Source organism: Hoplias malabaricus, chromosome 4 (assembly GCF_029633855.1).
Source record: "Hoplias malabaricus isolate fHopMal1 chromosome 4, fHopMal1.hap1, whole genome shotgun sequence".
Classification (NCBI taxonomy): domain Eukaryota; kingdom Metazoa; phylum Chordata; class Actinopteri; order Characiformes; family Erythrinidae; genus Hoplias; species Hoplias malabaricus.
Window position 1 is genome coordinate 64,754,431 of NC_089803.1, and position 21,553 is coordinate 64,775,983.

Consider the following 21,553-nt stretch of genomic DNA (forward strand, 5'->3'; position numbering starts at 1 on the left):
ACACCACACTCCTCACAGACAGTCACCCGGAGGAAACCCACGCAGACACAGAGAGAACACACCACACTCCTCACAGACAGTCACCCGGAGGAAACCCACGCAGACACAGGGAGAACACACCACACTCCTCACAGACAGTCACCCGGAGGAAACCCACGCAGACACAGGGAGAACACACCACACTCCTCACAGACAGTCACCCGGAGGAAACCCACGCAGACACAGGGAGAACACACCACACTCCTCACAGACAGTCACCCGGAGGAAACCCACGCAGACACAGGGAGAACACACCACACTCCTCACAGACAGTCACCCGGAGGAAACCCACGCAGACACAGGGAGAACACACCACACTCCTCACAGACAGTCACCCGGAGCGGGACTTGAACCCACAACCTCCAGGTCCCTGTTTGACTGCGACACTACATTATTTCAGTTCTACAACCATGAAATTGTGACAAATGAATTCAAACAATACAAAGAAATATTTACCAGTAAAAGTACTCAAAGCAAACTGAGCCAATAAGTCTGCATTTTTCATCCTGTGTTCTCCTGAATTTACTGGTGAGTTGCTAAGCAAGTGTAAAATGAAACCTGATTACCGAGTGACTCATACAGACTGGGACTATTCTCATGATTTGATTTATAAACTGCTTGTGAACTTCAACAGATTTTTGCCAAGATCTGATTTGCACTTATCAGATGATTTTGTTTATATAAACACATTTAGTGTTTTGTTTCTATGTCTCATGCACATGCTTAGTTTACATTTTCAGACACAAGGATTAAAGAGACACATTATGAGCCACTGCTTTAAAATCCTGTTTTAATCAAAGGAGCTTGTGGAATTTCAGCAAGTGGAACTGGAAAAAATACACATGTTAAAATATACCAGGAGCATCGAAAAAGCTATATATCTGAAACTATTGAGCCCTGCAACTAAGAACCATATATCAGCCATTTCTTTTTTTCAATAGCATTGTTCACTCATCCAATCTTGGCACTGAAGATTTTTGATGATTCATTCATTGTCTGTAACCGTTTATCCAGTTCAGGGCCACGGTGGGTCCGGAGCCTACCCAGAATCACTGTGAGCATAATACAGCAACAGAAGAAATGATATTGCTTGTTGCCCTCTGATGAATATAACATATATCACATATATGGTTCGTCATTGCAAGAGCTTAATTCTTGGCTTTTTTTTTTTTTAAATGCCATATGCGTTCTTTACAAAACAATCAAACCAAAACAGAGAACTTTAAAAGTCATGACAACCTGAGAGGTGTCTCATTAGGATTTTAAAAGAATAATGCAGAAATAGTTTATCATCTAAAAAAACATCTCCACCTGAATAAACAAAACACGTATTTGACACATAAATGGAATAAAATGAGAACGAATATATCGTAACTGCTAACACACTGTAGGTTTTTATTTCTGTGTTTATGTATCAACCAAGGGTCCAGCCTTTGGCTCCGTGATCACAGCAGAGGTACTTTCTCCTGTTATTAGACTTGAAAGTGAGAAGCACTTTCATTAGATCTATATTTCTAAGGCAGTTTAAAGCTGAAACTTGCAGTTTTGCATTGATTTAATTGTAATTACCAAATAATACGCCTTAGGAAGGAACTTGTGGTTGGTGAAATAGCTATGAAATGGATAACGAACAAATGGATACCATTGCTACCCTCCAAACAGCTTGGCGGAGTTCAGTTCCCAGCTTGGGCAGGAATACCAAACACTACAGTAGCCTACCTTAATGATCAATGGATTAAGTTGCTTTGTATATAAGGCATCTGTCAAATACCATAAATGTACAGTTCCTGGCCAATTAAGAATTACAATGTATTTGAAATACAGCGGCTTTAATATTGTGATATTCTTAAAGGCCTTCATTAAATTGATTAAATTTGTTAAATAAGGGTTGCTGCATTTCAACAGATAACTGATGATGTTATATATTGCTCAGGCTACATTCATCCGTTAAAATCCTTGGCTTATTACATTCAGTAAATACACAGAAAGCAATGCAAACTTTAAACTAGAAAAATGATTACTAAATGACACCCACAAGGGGGAAAAACCCTGGACCCAAACGTCCTATAAACATCTCCCTTACCACAGAGGTTCGTTTGGGATCAGGCAAAAAAATCACATGGGAAAATTGTAGCATAACTGCAAACTGAACTTTTTAAAAATATATGATCAATATTGTAATGTATATGTTAGCAGTTTAAACACTCAAAGTGATCTTGTTCACTGTATCCTGTGTGCTTGCAAATCTTTCTGTGCTCATGCTCGGGTGTAGTTTTATTGTCTGTGGTTCCACCTGCGTCCGGTCCTCCTAACCTGAGTCGATGCTGAATCCGCCAGAAGTTGTAGTTGGGTTCCCAGCACTTTTCTAAGCCGATGAAAACGAGAATTTCACTGGTCAGAACCCGTAACCCTTTCTTAACTATAAGAGGAGTTCTCATTAAAAATCTGACATCGAATGGTTAGCGAGCAAACAGAAACTATTTATAAAAATGACACATTTTGGCCCAGTTCATAATTTGAAGGCACTTGTCAAAATAACCTTTCAGTTCTGGTTGCTAATGTGATTTGTGAAAAAAACCCAGGCTAGAAATCTTCACCTACTTTGCTCATCTAGCTTCTATTCCTTAGTGAATGATGAATGTTTTCAAGCACTTTAGACTGCTATATTCCTACAGTCCTTCATAGTCAAGTCAGTCATCAGTGATCAATACACACTGTCATATGTTAAAGAGCCCAGTGTATTAAAAATATTAATATTTTAGTCATTTGTCCAGCATGGATTATAATTGTAATTTCTTTTGTAATCATGATACACAATATTTATCTCTACAAAGTGTAATTAATGCATTATTTCAATGGAATATCAGTTTATTTGAAAAGATGCCCCACATATATTTTGGTGATTATTTTTGACTTGGCAATGTATCAATTCTAAGTGGTTTAATGTTGTAGAAATATTTTCTGGTATTTATTAATATTAATAAAGCAGTTTGGCCACAGTTAAATGCATATATTAGTGCTGGCAAGAGAGAGAGAGAGAGAATGCTTACTGTTCTAGTAGATATTTCAGCAAAAAAAAATACAAATTATAATGAATTCCACAGTAATACCATCACTTTTCTGTAGACTGAATATTGGTGTGTCATGCGTTTTTGTTGGCAATATATGAGTACAGTGCAGTATATGAGTGATTTGATAGGGACACAGATTTGTTTCCAGCACACTGGATGTGAAACACTCATTAATTCATTCATTCGTCTTCTGTAACTGCATCTTCCCGACCAGGCTCTGCCCAAAATCACAAGACGCAAGGCAGGAACATATCCCTCACTACACAGCAGTCCATTGCAGGGCAACACACACTCACACCTGTGGACAATTTGTCTTTGGATTGGAGGAGGATGTCAAACAATGAGTCTTTGACAAACCTTCATTGGTTCAGGCACCAGAAAATAAACACATTGTCTATAGCTGGATGTGTTTTGGTTGTGTTATCTGTTGTTTTGTATTCTAAGAATTGGTTATTAGGTAAAAAATAAAATTAAACATGAGTAAAAAAAGTTAACAAATCAAGAGCACTGTCCACAATGTTAGTAGAGATGTTTCAAATTGTGCGATAAAGAAATGAATACATGACCTTAGGTTTACCATTAGTTGGCAATCACTGTTCTAAAAGGGGAAGTTCATCAAATTCGTTCAATTGCTAAACATATTTAATGTATATTTTTACTGTTTAAATGAGCAACTTACCAGACTGAATGTCCTTTACAATGGGAGTGACAGGAACCAGGTGTCACAATGTCTATAGTAAATGTATGTACCATCCAAAATCACTAGTCAACCATAATGTGCCTATGGGTTTCCATCAGCACCACTGTAAATAAATCAGTTCAAATGTTTCTCTACAACAAGCCACTTTGCATCAAACAACTGTAAACTGTTTAGACTGTTTATCCTGCCTCTGATCATCATAATACATTCAGAGTCATGTTTTGTTCTGTATAGTTTCTGCCTCTATTAGGCCATTTCAGTATGGTTTTCCCACATTGCTCTAATAGACTCTTATATAGGCTTTTTTTCTGAACTGTTGGTGATGCAGTGCAATGTCTACACGTTCTGGAAGGGCTAGCCCTAACATGCTTTTGCATACATAACCCAAGGCAGGTTCCAAATGCCCCCCAATCACTATCCCCTACATTACTCACTATATAGTGTACTATTATAGTGAACAGAATCCAGGAGAGTAGTGATTGCCATCTAGTAATTACAGGTTGTGTTGCTATATGAGGTGACCAGAAAACTAAAACTCTGTTATGTGACTCCACTGTGAGATCTGGTAGGAGGCACCACCGCAGTTCAGCTCCAATGTACCAGAGTATAAGAGTAAATAAATGCTGATGCTGTCCAGTTACAAACTACTATGTATGACTGTGTCCTCTTACCAGTCTGTTCAGTTGGTAGAGAGTCAGAAACCCATAGACCTGTTTGTTATATTATACTGGCAGAACAGAAATGCATGTCTCTGTCGACAATGAGCCAAAACACAAATGCACATGGAGCTCAAGTCTGTCTGGACCACACAAAGCCGAATACTCTCTAGCTGTCTCTATGAATCTTCATATGGTTGACAGCGAGTGTCTGCTCAGTTTCCAGAACTAAGTCCATGAGTACGCAGAGATCGCAATCTAGCAGTGGCTTGAATGAGCATAAAGAACAGGATGAATTAGTGGATGATACTTGTCCTCCATGCTCAGTTTCAGCAACGCAGGAAAATTCTGCACTCTGTAGCTCACTTCATCGTCCCAACACTTCATCTGCATCTCACTGCAAGTTCCACAAACACCTGAAACACAATGCAGAAACAGTGATCAGCATTGCCTTTCTTCTGATAGTTTATTACACTATCCTTAATATCCTTATGAGCTCCTTTTCTTTATTACAAAAGCAGTGAGTCACACCAGGAATACAGTTTTTTTTTCAATGGAAATTCTAGATTAAATACTTTACCTCCTTTCCCCTTTTCTAAATGTAGCTAACAAGCAAGACATATTTTGTTTCTGAGGATTGAGGCTTCTACTGGAGCTGCAAATATAACGCAGTTAAAAATGAATGGAAGCTTAATACCTCAAAAGTTAGCATTGTGATTTTCAAAATATGGTTCACTGTCAACAAGCACAGTTGATTGAGGCATCCAAATGTTAAGGCAGTCCTGTGCATTAGACATATTTTCAGACATAATTAGAATTTAAATTTATGCACATTTTGGAGCTACATATCCTGCCATCTAAATGACGTCTTTTTCAAGGCTAGACTTGGCCTTCACTTAGGTCTCCCACTTCAATGTGTGGCACATTATGAAGTGCAAGATATGACAAGATATGACATTCGCACACATTTAATTTACAAAAATTGTACAAAAAGTTCGTCATGAAAATCAGTGGTATAAAAATCGATATTCGATGGCAATGCTTTAAAAAAACTTTCTGGAATCTTCATTTTAAACATGTTTTAATTAAAAGCTTTTATTCCCATGATTTTAGGAATGTAAAACTCTTTAATAAGGTGATGTGAAATCTGGAACGTTCTGATATAGCTGTATGAAAAATAAAACCCCACTATCAGTTGCAGTAGATTGTATTTCCGGTACAGTGCAGACCTACTGCAGAGGTTATTAAAGTATAAAGTAACAGCTATGGAATCATATGCTCTGAGAATCACTCTGAAGGCTAGTGTTGCAATCACACAGGCCTCAAAGTGTGATAAAAACACAGGTTAAACACACGCATGCATTTATTTTATATATATTAATAATTTTGATGAATGCATATGTATATAGTATAAAGGCATATTCTAATACTAAATGTACATGTAACATGAGAAGTCAAACTATATGTAGTTACACTACAACTGTGCGCAGACACACACACACACACACACACACACACAACATATACAACCTTCTTATTTCTGCAGTAACCTGAGAACACTTTACACAGAAAAGTCGTCCAACAGCAACATCTGGAGCTACTCTCTCTCTCTCTCTCTCTCTCTCTCTCTCTCTCTCTCTCTCTCACACACACACACACACACACACACACACACACACAGGCAAATTGTGTCTGGGTTTTTGTAAGGTTCTCTGGTTTCAGGCTTTTTCTCTCCTAATGCAACTTTAGAGCTATGAGAAGCACCGTTCAACTGGCACCACTATGCGGGACGACCTAACAAACTCTCTTGTTCACACACACACACACACACACGGTCTACTCTTACTTTGTGCTTGTACATGTCTGTATATGTAAGCTATCATGGACTCCTAAGAAACTCTGAGAGTTCTGCAGCTGTTCTTTAAGTTGAAATACATATTCCTGTCCTCTTTCCTTAGTTTCATAGCAAATCAAGCAACAGAACCCTCGCTGTGCTGCCTTGATGTCTCAGAGTACACAGTTAATGTAGTATTTTTTTACATTTAATGATGGCATTTAGCACACATTTGTATCATGAGCAATTTTACTACTGTTTATCATGTTACCGATGTAGGCAAATTCCTCGTTAGGAGTTTTGACCATAGGACTCTTATTGGTACAAGTCTTCTGTCTGCTGTAAGGAAGGCAGTGGTCTTACAACTATGCCAACCAAGTGTTTTAAAACAGCTGTTATGGATGTACACAAGTATTTGAGCAGCCAAGACATTTCTGGTGTCTTGCTTAGAATGGAATACAACATTGAGTATGTAAGTCATATGAGTAAATGCCTTAAGTCATAATTTGATGAGAACTAGCTATCTCTACATTTCTCTGCGGAGCTGAAGTACGGCTCATCTTGTCTGACCTGATGCTGGAGAAATATGGCCTGGATTCGAGTGTCCCTGCTTGCTTGACTTTCTGAACTTCTTTGACCATAAGACATCACTCACACTAGGATTTGGGGGATCCTGCTCATATCCCAGTGGCGCAAGCTATCTGCATCTGCTAGAGTATCTTAGTTTTATAGTCCCCAACTGAATGATGAGACAGGACCTCATAATTTCACCTGCATCTCACTATTGTTGCTTACGATAGCTCTCAATACACTCATAACATGACATTATAGAATACAGTACTCTCTCTGTAATGCTATAATTCTTCTCTTATTTTTGCTCCAGTGTTGACCAGAGTATGATGGGCTCCTCGTGTTCTGCGGGTGTTTGCTACTGTTCACTCAGCTTGCTCACTTGCTAGGACCCAGAATTTCCACGTGTTACCAAATAAACAAAAAGTCCACTTGGAGATCATTTCTCACCTGTGTTTCACTTGTTCTGGTCTCTGATTCGTAGGCATCTCCTCTTTAAAGCTGGCTCTGCATCCAGTTCGATGTTGTGTGAATTTGCTTGTGAACTCTTGTCCCAAGAATGCATAAATGTATGAGAAAACGTATGAGCTGCTGTTAGTGTGATCGTGTGCAGGTTCTTCTCTCGTAACTTTGGTGGGATGGATCGTGCATAGGTATGTTCTTCGTCAGCCGCAAGAGCATCGCTTTGCGTTGGCCCTGCCTTGCTCTCCTCAGACTGGTCTGTTTGGTAGTCTGATTGTTCTCCCGGGCAGGAATAGACTAAACTAGGTTCCCGACCTCCGGAGAAGTTTTCTTTCACATCTTCTCTTTCAAAGAGTTTTCTTTCTGAGTCATGGGGAGGGACTTGGTTTTGTACAGAATTTGTGGGTGTGTCGGGTCTGTTCACTGCCACTGAGGTGGTCTGAATGGTGGGCATGCAGGCCGAGGAGTATATGGAGGGAACTGAAACTGGAGTGGCATTTGTGTTGCTCAATAACACAGAGACAGTAGGAGTGACTACAGACGCCGTGTTGTTGCTACAAGGGTTGAGTGCTTTTCTTAAAACCAGTGATGTGGTTAGAGTGTGCGTTGGTGAAGACGCATGTGTGAGGACTGAATTATGCGTGTGCACTGAAGGTGCAGCTAAGGTGCCTTTGCTTTGTTTGAGGGATTTTGGAGCGGTTGGATCATCTTCATCCTCCACAGTACTCCAGTCATCCTCTCGCTGCTCAAACCCAACATAGGTTTCGGGCTCTTCCTTTACTGGATGTCTGTGGAACACTCTCTGGATCACCTGGCATTCCCTGCTTTCATCTCTGTAGTCTGCAACATAAGCTGTTGATAGGGGAGGTGTGGCACTGAGCTCTAAATGAGTGGATGAACTCGGAGAAGTTATAGAAGATAAAGGCGAGGTACAAGAGTCTGGAGGAGATGGAGGTCCTTCAGTCTTTACTTTATGCTCAACCTCATTGTGGTTGGCAGTCTCAGAATCCTCAGACATCTTCTCATCATCTAAATCTCCAGAAACGTCCAACGTGGTTTCTGCCCCCCTTTCCCCTTTCCCTTTGTAGTTCCGGATGACACTTGCATGACCCAACACTCCTGAGTTGAGAGGTAAAGGTATGGGTATAGGCACAGGCACAGGAAGGGGGACAATAATTGGGTATGGCACCAAGATGGTAGGTTGTGGAAATGGATGTCCGAGAGATGGTACAACTGGAGGAATGGGGGGAGGGTATGTGGGTGCACAGGGCAGGACTGGCCCTGTGTATGGGTGCAAGAGGTGTGGAGGGGGTAGCGGGCGAATGGAGGAAGTCTGTAATTGTGGAGATGGGTGCCGGGGTCTCTGGATTGGGCTAGAAGTGGGAATGCGAGGAGTCGGGTGAACTGGGCTGTGGAGACCTTGGGTATGGAGGGGTGGCCGGAGGAAGGCTGCAGGGTTCTGAAGCACCCGAGGTTGGTCTACAGGAAGGCGGGGAGCAGGACGTCCACTCTGGAGTTGTAAAGAAACCGATATGTCCCGTTCTCTTTGATGCTGGACTGGGATGGGCGCTCTCACCAATGAAGATGATGAGGAGCTTAACACGGAGGAAACAAACGATGACACAGGCGTAGATGCTTCTTTGGGTGAGGGAGCTTTTCTTTCTGCCTCGTGAGAAGGGTTGTCCCAGGACTCTGGCGTGAGAAGAGTTTGACTCTCTCCAGTCACTCCACAAGCTGGATGGGACTCTTTGTCGATGGGGTTAGGACTGGAGCCAGCACCGGTGGTGGTGGTGGTGGTGGTGAGTGCAGCACGGGCTTCCCGGTAGAAAATGTCCATCTTGTACTGGTTAAGGCACTTGGTGCTGCAGAACTGGAGTCTTTCTTCTCCCGAACCAAAGTCCAAGTACTTAGTGTGACGTACATGCTTGCACCAGTCACACACCTGGGGGGGCATAGGACAACAGTCTAAATCTTTTTATTTTTGTACAGTGAAATGTGTTTGTGAAACAAGAAACAAGCAAGTAAACACAGTTGTTAAATAGCCATTCTGGAATAACTACAACAAATGTTTCAGGATGGTCCAGCTATCAGCTACTTGTCAGATGTTGCAGTTTTAATGTCCGATGCCATGTATATTTGTCGCAGGAATTCCTCCATTTCCCCAAATATCCACGTAAATTAGTAGAACATCAAATGAATAAAGTAAAAAGTGAGTAAAATATTCAGACTAGGTTTGTTGATATGTGTTGCCTGGTTCCTATCACCACCAGAAATCTGAGCTGGAAAATTGTTACACAACGTTCCACTTCCCATCAAAACTCTGAATAGACGTTTGCATCTCTGTGTTTTAAACTGACCTTTTATTCATGGCATAACGAATCACTAATTGTGGCAGTATGAGGATAGGGACTACACAGTAAATTCACCAGTGTATAATCAACACTATTATTGTTAAATTAACACTGTCGGTGTAATAATGTAACACTCTCAGTGTTAGGTTAACACTAATAGTGTTGATTTAACACTGGGGGATTTACTGTGTACCCTGAAGCTTTTATATATGACCTTTAAGAGGTTGTTGATACTTATGAGCTCGTACTCGTGTGTTGTTGGTCATCTTAAGCATGAGCCGTGGAGGGGTTTCCGCGGCTTGTCCAGGAGAAGGAGGAGACTGGTCACTGTGCCGATCTTCATCTCGAGCCTGAAGAAAGGACCATGTTATAGTGTGAAACAGCACTTTTTTTTTTTGCACTTTAACTACATTCACGCTGAATGCTGCCTCAGGAGCTGGTGTGTGAGTGCACAGTGCTGGGCTTTCAATGTTAGTGTTGAAAACAAACTCTCTGGTGTTTGTGTGTACAGTGAGTGCCCAGTGTGTGTTTGTGAGTATGTGTGTGTAGTGAGTGTTCCAGATTGCAGTAAGCTGATCCTGTGTTGGCTGTACCCAGCACTCTCGCTGTCTCTGTGCTGTGTGTAGATTCTGAAATCTGATGCTGCTGCTGTAAAGTATGCGCTGCTAGAGGACACCCGTCTCCCCATGGCAGCCCACAGACCTTCCTCTCAAACAGGCTGCTACTTGTCTGTCTCGCTCTCTCTATCTCCCTCTCTCTCAATCTGTCATTCTCTCTCTCTCTCCTAGGTATTCTGTTTCTATTTTCCACATCTCCTCTGTTTTGCTTTCTTGTGGGAATACACTCCACAGCAAAAACAGAAAACAGCTACAACAGTATATCATCACCTTCCAAAGAAAATCATTTTATCTCCATTTTTTGGTGGATTTTAAGTTTACTACATCATTTTAACACAGCAGCTGCCCTTTATATTGTGTAAAAAAAATTCCTGATGAAATTTGCAATAAAATATTTTTATATCGACTTCCATTGAATGTTACTAATTTGGAGATACATGTTTTTTTTTGGGGTGAGGCACGATGGCGCAGCAGGTAGTGTCGCAGTCACACAGCTCCAGGGACCTGGAGGTTGTGGGTTCAAGTCCTGCTCCGGGTGACTGTCTGTGAGGAGTGTGGTGTGTTCTCCCTGTGTCTGCGTGGGTTTCCTCTGGGTGACTGTCTGTGAGGAGTGTAGTGTGTTCTCCCTGTGTCTGTGTGGGTTTCCTCTGGGTAACTGTCTGTGAGGAGTGTGGTGTGTTCTCCCTGTGTCTGCGTGGGTTTCCTCCGGGTGACTGTGAGGAGTGTAGTGTGTTCTCCCTGTGTCTGTGTGGGTTTCCTCCGGGTGACTGTCTGTGAGGAATATGGTGTGTTCTCCCTGTGTCTGCGTGGGTTTCCTCCAGGTGACTGTCTGTGAGGAGTGTGGTGTGTTCTCCCTGTGTTTGTGTGGGTTTCCAGGTGTGTTCTCCCTGTGTTTGTGTGGGTTTCCTCCGGGTGACTGTCTGTGAGGAGTGTGGTGTGTTCTCCCTGTGTCTGCGTGGGTTTCCTCCAGGTGCTCCGGTTTCCTCCCACAGTCCAAAAACACATGTTGGTAGGTGGATTGGCGACTCAAAAGTGTCCATAGGGTCTGAGTGTGTGAGTGAATGTGTGTGTTGCCTTGTGACGGACTGGCGCCCCCTTCAGGGTGTATTGCGCCCAATTATTCCAGGTAGGCTCTGGACCCACCGCGACCCTGAACTGGATAATGGTTACAGATAATGAATGAATGATTTTTTTTTTTTGGACAGCGACAATATACATCTACATACGTCTGGGAAAAAAGTTAGTGATGTGTATGGGTGGATGTTTGAGAGTGCAAAATATGTGGTAGTGTAGTAGTGTGCATGTTGAAATCTGTGTATTGAAAGACTTTTTGGTCTTGTTTTACTCAGTAAAGGTAAAAGTTAGGTGGCAAACTGCTGTGCCTGGAGAAAAGGAGCAGTAGTGGATGCCACAGAGTACTACTCCTGTGAAAATCTTTAGAGGCTGTGGGCTGCTGTGCATTCAGTGTTCTCGGGCCTTAACTTAGAATCAGAAACATGCTTCTTGCTTTAACCATGTATCCTGGAAATGACAACATTTATTATGTGACATGCATTTAAATTTTCCATGCCATGCTAAGTCATTTTTGAATGGATGTGCTACCTGCGATGGCTCACTCTACAATTTCACATGAGGCCACATACATACGGCTACCTCATCTGCTGGCTTCAGAAAGCAGATGATTGATGTTTAAAAAAATATGTTTAATTGCAATCAAAGCAAATAAAAATTTAAATACAAGTAAACCTGCCGACAGCCCTGCAGACTGGGGCATTTTTTCTGCTTCCACTGTAATATAATTATCTGCTTGAGAAACTGAGGGAAGTGACAAACTGAAGACATGAAAAGGGCCCCTAACTGGTTTGGTCCTGTTCTGCACAAAGGAAGCGATACTGACATATATTTTATATCATTTTTTCACTGTGATTAGTTGTTTATTTTCTCTATAGTACCCAACTCGCTTCTGGATCTTTTCCAAATGGTTACATTTTAAAGAGTAAGTTATAAGATCCTTTCTGTAGAAACAGGAAATAACATAACTGCTATTGAGTAATTTGTAAAGCTGACTTTTTTCAGTAACAACCCCAGCACCGGTGAAAGTAAGTGTTGTAAGTATGTGTTTGTTAACGGAAGGCAGTTGGGATCTGTAACCTTGACTATAGGATCCTTTTCAACCCTCTCTCCTGCACACATACACACACAAGCACACACACAGTGATATAAGATCAGCAGCCTTGAGCTCTTCTTTAGGATGCGACTGCCATGAGATCATGACACACCTGACTCTGAGAGATCTCAACAAACACATTCCTCTGTGGTTAGGGTGTTTGTGGGTTTTAGGCCACAAGTTTGTAAAAGCAAGGAAGGATGGCGAAGTAGCTTTGAGAAAGTCCTAACCCTTTTATCAACTGATAAAGGACTCACGTTCTACTTTTTTGTGGTTATGCACTAAAACTGTAAGAATTTTCCATGACGGGGAATGGACTTTCTTTACTTCTTAGAATTAGCAGATGCAAAAAAAAAAGTATTTCTATTATTTTATCTACTCTTTTCCAGTAACCAAATGAATTCCCATTTGTCACATTTGGTTTCCTTGCACAGGGTGAATGTTATATTTTGAAACCTGAACTTTGTGTGCACAGTGCTTTTTCACAAACCAAAGAAAATTGGATTCTCCATGATACAGTCCCATTAGAAACTCAGCTTTCCAGCTCACAGAGTTAAAGAGCTGTTCAGGCTGCCCACGGGCCTGAATCTGAAGAAAATAAAGAGCCCCTGTTGACAGGACAGAGAACAGACACGGACCTTGTTGCGTTTGAAGTAGGCGCGGCGGCACATGGCGAAGCACTTCTCGCTGCAGAAACTCTTCAGCTCCGAGCCCATGACAAGAGAGTAGCGCTTCAGACCCTCCTTTTGACACCACACACACACTATTTGAATATTCTGCTGCTCTTCCACTGAAAGAGAGAGATGGAGAAGTAGTGTAGTGTCTAAGAGGCGGTGTATTTGCTGGAGACGGCATAGATTCTGATACACACCTGTGGACGGCTTGATGAGTGGCACCACGACGTGCGTGCTGTGCAAGTCCTTTGACTGAGGGGAGGATGAGGATGATGAAGGAGAGAGAGGAAATTCTCTCACTCCATTTTTAGCAGATACAGAGGAACAGGACGATGCTTTACTGTCCACTGCGCTGGGCTTCGGATCAGAATTCTCTGGAGTAAAAATGAACACATGTAGATATGATTGTGGAAATATGATTGGTGTTACACAGTACCCTAGAATCTAATCTAATAATTGTATAAATCATTTCTCACATGTAGTTCTCAGAAACAGCAAATTCAAGATTTGGGTTTAGTAAACAGAAGTCTACTTGAATTTAGTGAAATCTTTTGAAAACAAAATCACAGTCTCCAGGTTTGTGTTCTGTCTCGGTTTCAGCACAGTTGTTTCCAACGGTGTGTGTTTAAACACTAACATTAAAAACTGGCAGGTAGTGTTCTCCTCCAAGTGTGTTGAACCATATAATAATCATTCTTGAGTGGTACAGTGGAACCTCTACTAACGAACGCCTATACTAACGAACTTTCCAAGATTTGAACCGGGCATTTGAATATGTTTTGCCTCCACCAACGAACCATGACTCTAGAAACGAACCGGCGGCTGGAAATGGCCACTGACCCCAATAGGCGAGTCTCCCAGCGCCCAGACTTGAGTGAGCTTTTAAGATTAGCAAATTGTAGTTTTAGCAATTTAGCATTAGTGTAAATAGCAGACATCGAAATTCGTGCTAAGTTAAGCCGTATCTACGCTTCATCTCCCCACATTCACCGCCTACTCACCGTTATTCCACCCACCCCCACCTCCCGTCATACAGCCAGTGCCTGTGTTACTCCTCCAGCCAGTCGTCACGTCTTCAAGGTAGTGATGTGTAACCACTTAAAAAAAATTTATAACAAAAAAATTGACTCGAGAAACGAACTTTTCTACTTACGAACCGGGTCAGGAAACGGATCAAGTTCGTAGGTAGAGGTTCCACTGTATATTGTTTGTTTACTAGTAAATCAGATGACCATGTCAAAAGGGCTTATCAACATCATTACTACATATATACACGTAAATAATACCACAAAACGAAATAATAACATTAAATTATTACATCATACCGATTGTTAACGTTTTTTAGATCAACTCCACATGCGCACAACCTTTCAACAGACCTTCACAATGTTGGCTGGAGCTTGGATGTCAAAAGACTTACGAAGTCTTAACTATACTTTACAATTAAGATTCCCAAGCGCAGTGGGGAACCATTAGTATTAAACCACACAATGCCAGCAGGGCTCCTACAGCTGGGGATAGCCAGTGTCCCATGGCCGCTTTCCATGAACGTTTTGGCCAAGGTCAGTCCCTGACATATCATGGACTAAATCCAACAAAGGGGGAGCTTCTAGATATAACCTCCAGTTCCCTGAATGAGCATGTAACAGTACCTGGATCAGTACAAACACCATACAACCTTCACCACATTAAAGCTCTTATATTGGGCAATGTTTCTAATTTGAAAATATTATATTGTGTGTGTTGAGTGTAGTTCGTGAGCATAGTTTTATGTAAACCTTGTTCAAGTGTAAACTCTGACCTTTAAGCACAGATACATGGTGGCGTCTCGCTTTGCTGGAGAAACTCTTAATGTCAGAGGCGTCTGCATCCTGTAAGTCCAGTTTGTCATATCCGTACCAGCCCAGCAGTTCATTCATTGTGCTCTCTGCAAAACTCTGAGACACACACACACACTTCATAAACTCTTCATCCCTTAAAAATGAAGCCGGCGGTGCCTTTAAAACCGACATATTAAAACGGGCACTTATTTGATTGGCTGCCGTGTGCTGAACCTCATTCAAAAAGCACTTGAGCAGAGTCATTCCTTATATCTTCATGGTAAACAAATGAAGTTAACTGCTGAATGTAGAAAGGGTCACTGTAGGCCATATACAATTTATACATGGTCCATATGGACTGAGGAGTGACTGTTTTGGAAATATACACAATGTCAAACTCTTATTTATTACAAAGCACTGATGATTTGTTTTGATGTTGAATGGCCCACTCAGTAATTAAGATTTCTTCTCCAGTAACTACTACTAAATGTACTCAACACTAGCACAAAACTATTGTATATAAAGGTGATGAGTAGAAGGGCCTCTGACTGGCCCTTGGAGTCTAAGGGGTCAACCCGTTCTGTTTACATGACTGTTATGTATAAGGATTAAGTGAAATATTCACTGCCTCATGCATCACTGTCTGCTCCACAAAATGTGGCTCACTGTTCCACCCCCTCAAAGAAAAGAAAAAAAAACATGCGGCCATAAGCAAAAAGAAAAAACTCTGAATCGCCCTTTGTTAGCACGGAGGGGATACTTTATTATAAACGCTTGACATAAAATCTGGCTAAAGAGCAGAGAGACCTCTGCGCTTCGTCTGTCTGTGACAGATTAGAGAGGTAATCTGATTCATGCTTTGCTGAAATCAGAGGAGGACACAGAACACCACAGCTGGGCTTTTGGGCTTCCCAGAAATCCCCCTCCTCTTCTGCCCTCGCTTCTACACTCCTCTTGTTGCCCCTTCTCCCCTTCCCATCTTCTCCGCTTTCCTCCCTCAAGGATCTGATTCCGTCCCCTCTTCCCTCTTCCTCCTTTTCCACTCCTGTGGCTGCTTTTAAAACTCTCTCCTCACTCACTCACTCACTCACTCATCTGTCGACCAGTTCTCACAACCAAAACAAACAGTCGGGGAGACTCTCTCTCTCTGGCTCGGTCTCTCTGTGATACCTGACTCTTCAGCCCTTCTCTTGTTTCACTCTTTCTTGTAAAAACAGCTCTTCTTGAGAACAGGGAGCTTCTCTGAGAAGGCCATGTTCTTTACCTCCGTCAGTTTTAACGTCCACGTCCGTAAAGGGCTGCCCTTTTAAAAACTGTAAATGTAAATGTATGTATAGGTTGCTATAGAGAATTGGCCACTGGTTATCTCACATTTTTCATTCTATTCTCTTATTGCAACACTGGTTGTAGACCTGCAGACTCGCTTCCTAAAGTAGTCCCATAACAACAGTGGTTGGCATCAAGCCCATGCTAGGAACACTGGGTCTGAGGTAAATTCTTTATAAGGTATATGAATGGCGCTTTTGAAAAAGGCTGCTGGCTTGTGGCAAACAAAAATGTTTTGATGTAATACATCTTGCCGTTCCCTGATTTAATTTCAACTCTGTGTCACTGCACCCTCTAAACTTTGATACCATTAAGTAGAAAAATATTAATATAACTACATATGAGATAACACTGCTGCACACTGAAAACCCCTTAGATAATGCATCTTAAAGGCAGAAGGAACATATGAAAACCTACAACTACTTTAGTTGGACACCTGAGGGTGGGCTGATTAATATTTCCCCAAATAGCCTAGGACTCTCTTAATGACATCTGTGTTTAAGAATCTTCATCAATGGCTACACTAGCTGCATGCTAGTTATTGCAGTGATTCATATATTCTGTCAAATAAGACTCAGGCTGTGCCCTATCCACTATGTAGTGCACTATTCTGGGGTTCCATTTGGTAATGACGTCCAAAAACAATAAACAATGTTCATTGCACTCAAACAATCAAACAACGCATCACAATAAGTAGTGTACAAGCGATGTACCCTATTGGATATGGGATTCCCATAATACACTGAACTGATTGGCAAAAATCTGCATGAAATAGTGTCCGAAATCATTCATTACCCTCCTGAAATCAGTTCCCTCTTTAATAGTGCCCTTTAAAGAGAGTAATATAACATTTTGAACACAGCTCAAGTGTTTCAACTCTGGGCTAAAGAACATTGAATAACACGACAAGAAACATATTTACTGCTCCTTTTGTGCCCTTGAATCCTCATGCCTCGTGTATTTAAATGAATCTTCAATCATGAATTGAATGCTAACTGCTAATTAGTTGGGAAGGAGACGTTAGATCAGATTTGATCATTTTTGCTCATGGACTCTTAATTCACTTCTAGAGCACTGTCCTGAAATTATGGGAGAGGGATGGGGTGCAGTTTCCTACCCTCCTCTAAAAGTTACATAGTGTGGTTTCTGCAGTGCTGAGCCCTCTGTAGCAAAGGCATAGGCTATGTTCTCCCCATTACAGCTCAGTGATGCATTACAACGGTTTGAAGCTGTAATTTTGAGGTAAAAATTTTACCTAGGGTTCCTTTAATGAAAAAACCTTACATTCAGCAAACAGGCCAAAGGCAAAGTGATCCCATTGGAGGAAAATGGAGAGAATTCTGTGCTAACCGACAGTCAGAGATTAAGCTGAAAATCGCCCCACTATTCCTTTAATATAACTTCATGTTCTTCAGGCTGCCACACACCCCTTTGGGTTCATGAGTCTTTTTCAGAGTCTCCTGAGGCCATATCCCTTGCATGGCTACAGATAAACGGAGTGCACTGTGTGTGTTCTCATTCTGATTGCTGTAAAGATTGATTACATGAAAGGCTGCATCAGTTTTCATCCCCCAAAGATTACGCCAAACCCACACATATTGTTTTACTGTTTTCTCATTAGTGGGAGATGGCCCTTTTTTCCCCTTCTTCTCCACAGTTCCCACAATGTTGTTCTTGTTTCTTCTCGGCAGTTCAGACAAACATCTGCTCAGTGAGGGAGTGGGCCCTATCCCAAGTCGCAGAGAGCGCCACAGCCAAAGGCAACAAAACCCATGGTGACCCCCACTCTAGCTCTGGCTGCACTTACATCAGGACCGTCTACGGTTTCACGTGTTTGGATTAAAATTAGTTAAGTTGTAACCCTATACCCTTCGGCTCCATGGATATCATATGCTGCGATCCGAAATGGCTCATACAAAGAGATCTGTACCGGTTTCCTCCCACACAGACATGGACACCCTTCAAAACTCTCTCACGCACAGGCTGATCTGTAAGCCTAGAAGGGGCACGGTACCCTATTTCAAAGTTAGCTTCCACAGGCAGACATTCACATTCGAATACAGAGTAATAATGCATAAAAGGCCAGTGTGTGAAGATGGATGAAGTCTAATCTTGGTTTAAACGGTAATGACAATGGGGTTTTACCACTTAAATGTTAATCTCAGTCTGGGACACTGTCCCATAAAGCTCTAACTTAAAAGAAATTCTCCAAATGCCACAGCAGCAGTGTAAAGTTCACAGTTAAAGGTCCCCAGTGTTACATCCAGGGACAGGTTCTGAGACCCAGGTTAAGCCTAGCCCCTGACGCTGTGACATTCAGAGTTACGCCTGGTACTTTCACGTTCAAATTAACAACTTCAACTTAAACTAACTTTTAAACACCAAAATGTATATGTAAAGCTCAAGACTCCCCGACAGGTGAACTCAGCCTGGACCTGGACTACACTGCTGTGTCAAATGTGAACCGCATTTGAAAAACCTGGGCTTTGGCTTAATCTACATCTGGAAAAGAGTACAGGAAAACTCAGATTCATAGAACAGAGAAGTGACACCATTTTCAGACGTTGTGGGGTACCGTAAATCTTCACTGAAGCACTGTTACTTTGGATTAAAAACTATACAGTAAAGAAAATAAAGCGTAGGAGCAGAAATCTGTATGACTCTATCCTTCTGTTTGGATTTTTTTGGGTCTAGAATGAAGATGAACGCTCCAAATCAGAGGTGTGACTTAATCACAGAGCAGCACGGATACAGACAGAAATTAGTAAATAGAAATGTAAACAATTAAAATAGTGGACTCTTTTCCTCAGTACATTCACACAGAGGTAATATAAGCCTTACTCTGACAGTATACAAACCCATCCACACTGTAATAAATACATGTAGGTTACGCTCTTACAAAAGATGATTATTCAGTGGTTCTTTAGTGAATGTCAATGGTTCTGTTTAAACCCATCGGTCCTATATTGAGCCATTTGCATTTTCAAATGGTTCTATGCATAATGAAATGTGCTGTATACGGTTTAACAACATTAGAACCCCTTTTGGTGCTATAAAGAACTATTTTAAAAAAGCTATAGAACCATGAACAACCCATTCTCTGTCAAAGAACGTTTCACCAAACACAATGGTTCTATAAAGATGTCATGGTCCTAAAAAAGAACTAAAGAACACCTGAATAGTCATTTTTAAGTGTGTACTTGGATTACTAAATTATTTAAAGCAATAATCAAAATAAATAAATAAATGCTAGTTGGCATTAGGTTATTAAAAACACTACTTATAAAAACACAGGACACCTTAAATGCACAAGAAATCCAGGCAGAGGGGGAAAAAACAAAAACCTGAGTAGAACATCTGGAACAGCTGCGCGTGCTCGCGCTGGCCGGACACTTCGAGATGACCAGTGTCCAACAGCGCACCGTACAACTCTTCACTGAAGACACTGAAGCTGTAAAACAACAACACGAAGCGCAGCACAGAATCTCTGGACACAACTCGTCAACGCACACACACACCTTCTCTTATCGCTCCTACCTTCATGTCGTGGCTGAGCTCTCTTTTGACGGGGTGAGCCGGTTTCCTGCTGCGCTTGTGTTCCGGGGGCCTCCCTTTTTCCATCTTGGGCATGATTTTTGCGGCTGAACGCTACGAGCGCCGGCGCGCGACCCCTTCACTTTAACGGAGCGAGAGAACGCACTCGCGCTCGCGACGCTGAACTGCACGCACTGCTCCGAACATGGGTTAAAACAATGCGCGAGAGCGGGCGGCAGGGGAGGGGCTCGCGCTGTAACCGAACACCTGGCGCCCACCTCTCCGGTACAGCGAGCGCGAGCCACGAACTGATTTATCTGCGCAGATGCGTACGCCCTGCAAAACGCGTGGATGTGTACGGTGATACAGCGCGATGCCCCACCAGCCCAAACCTGCGAACTGAAGGTAGCAGAAGCAGCTTAGGGCGCCCACCCACTGCAGGAGAGCTAGGAGGCCCTTTTACCAAACCGCCACAGAGCTGAAGGTCCAGAGAGGTCAAATGCGCGAGACAAATGGACACCATTTTTTTTAATCAGCACAGTAGTCACAAACCAACTGCCTGACGGCTGAGTGAGGTCATTGTTACCATGGATACTGTTTTACAAACTCCTTGACTCCCCTACATTAGATGGAACATTTATGTGAGGATTTGATAGCATTTTAGTCACAAGCATTTTACAAGCTTATTTGATTGGATGGAAAGAAACTAAAGGAGGTCCCGTAACTTTCAGAGAAGCTTGGAGGAGGGTTGTCTTCCCTGTCTCATATTTTATTGTTGGTCGGTAATAGATTGCATTTAGGTCCATACCTTATTGAGAACCACTGACATGAGCACAGAAGGTGGTGGGAAAGGGTGCTTAAATGTTCTTACTGGTTAAACATTCATTCATTATCTGTAACCCTTATCCAGTTCAGGGTCGCGGTGGGTCCAGAGCCTACCTGGAATCATTGGGCGCAAGGCGGGAATACACCCTGGAGGGGGCGCCAGTCCTTCACAGGGCACTGGTTAAACAACACTTTCATATTTTACCACAAAATTACAGCTTCAAAACCATTGTGATGCTTCACTGAGACACAGAGCTTACTATACCTGGCTCAACACTTCAGAAACTGCACTTTGTAAGTCACATGTTGGCTGTGTTCCAGTGCAGAAAACCTTATGCTCCATGTTTACATTATTATCTTGTTCCTGGTTAGCCCTGTTAGCAATACCAATTTATAACCGCACTATGTGATATTTTATACATCCAAACAGCATAAAAATACTTCCACATACAGCAGCTGGACAGTGCCGTTTGTACAACTGATTTAATTACACAAAAATAGATAGTTGTACTAATAAACTGTATAATACTGCTTTACACACTGTTGATATGCAGGCAGCCATTTTGGATTCTGAACTCTGGTGAGGCTCCTTTGACTTGCGGAGTAGGAATCTAACTTTTCGAGGAATATCTCCGTTTGGAATATCCTATAATATAAATACTCCTTATGCCGGATGTCCTTTATAAAGTCACATAGGGCAAATGAGTCTCCTATGGCATCACCCCAATGCCTCTGGGAGTCTTTAATTATATGAGAAATAGTGAAAATTTAAATGTTTTATGTATGGTTGGTATCACAGTGCCTAGCGGTTTTAGAATGTAACAGTCTCTCTCTCTCTCCGATACAGTGCAGGTATTTTCTGTGTGGCGTTTGGAGGAATCTGTGGCCCTAGGAGTTACAGAGCTCT

At 42.0% G+C, this 21,553-nt stretch overlaps 1 protein-coding gene across 1 annotated transcript; it reads right to left on the reverse strand.

Moving 5' to 3' along the window:
- Positions 1-926: 926 nt before the first annotated feature.
- Positions 927-19,940, reverse strand: sobpb (sine oculis binding protein homolog (Drosophila) b). Its single transcript, XM_066668588.1, has 7 exons — positions 19,825-19,940; positions 14,943-15,078; positions 13,339-13,515; positions 13,106-13,257; positions 9,932-10,033; positions 7,321-9,274; positions 927-4,882 (listed from the first exon to the last, which is right to left on the reverse strand). Exons 1-6 carry the CDS (start codon positions 19,915-19,917, stop codon positions 7,328-7,330), a joined length of 2,607 nt encoding a protein of 868 aa, XP_066524685.1. The 5' UTR covers positions 19,918-19,940; the 3' UTR covers positions 927-4,882; positions 7,321-7,327.
- Positions 19,941-21,553: the final 1,613 nt, after the last annotated feature.

Excerpts from the sequence above, each read along its gene's own strand:
- sobpb (XM_066668588.1), bottom strand. The coding sequence starts at position 19,917 with ATGCCCAAGATGGAAAAAGGGAGGCCCCCGGAACACAAGCGCAGCAGG. Across the intron at positions 13,516-14,942 it reads CCATGTATCTGTGCTTAAAG|AGAATTCTGATCCGAAGCCC; the intron begins GTCAGAGTTTAC and ends TTTTTACTCCAG. Across the intron at positions 9,275-9,931 it reads AGATGACCAACAACACACGA|GTGTGTGACTGGTGCAAGCA; the intron begins GTACGAGCTCAT and ends ATGCCCCCCCAG.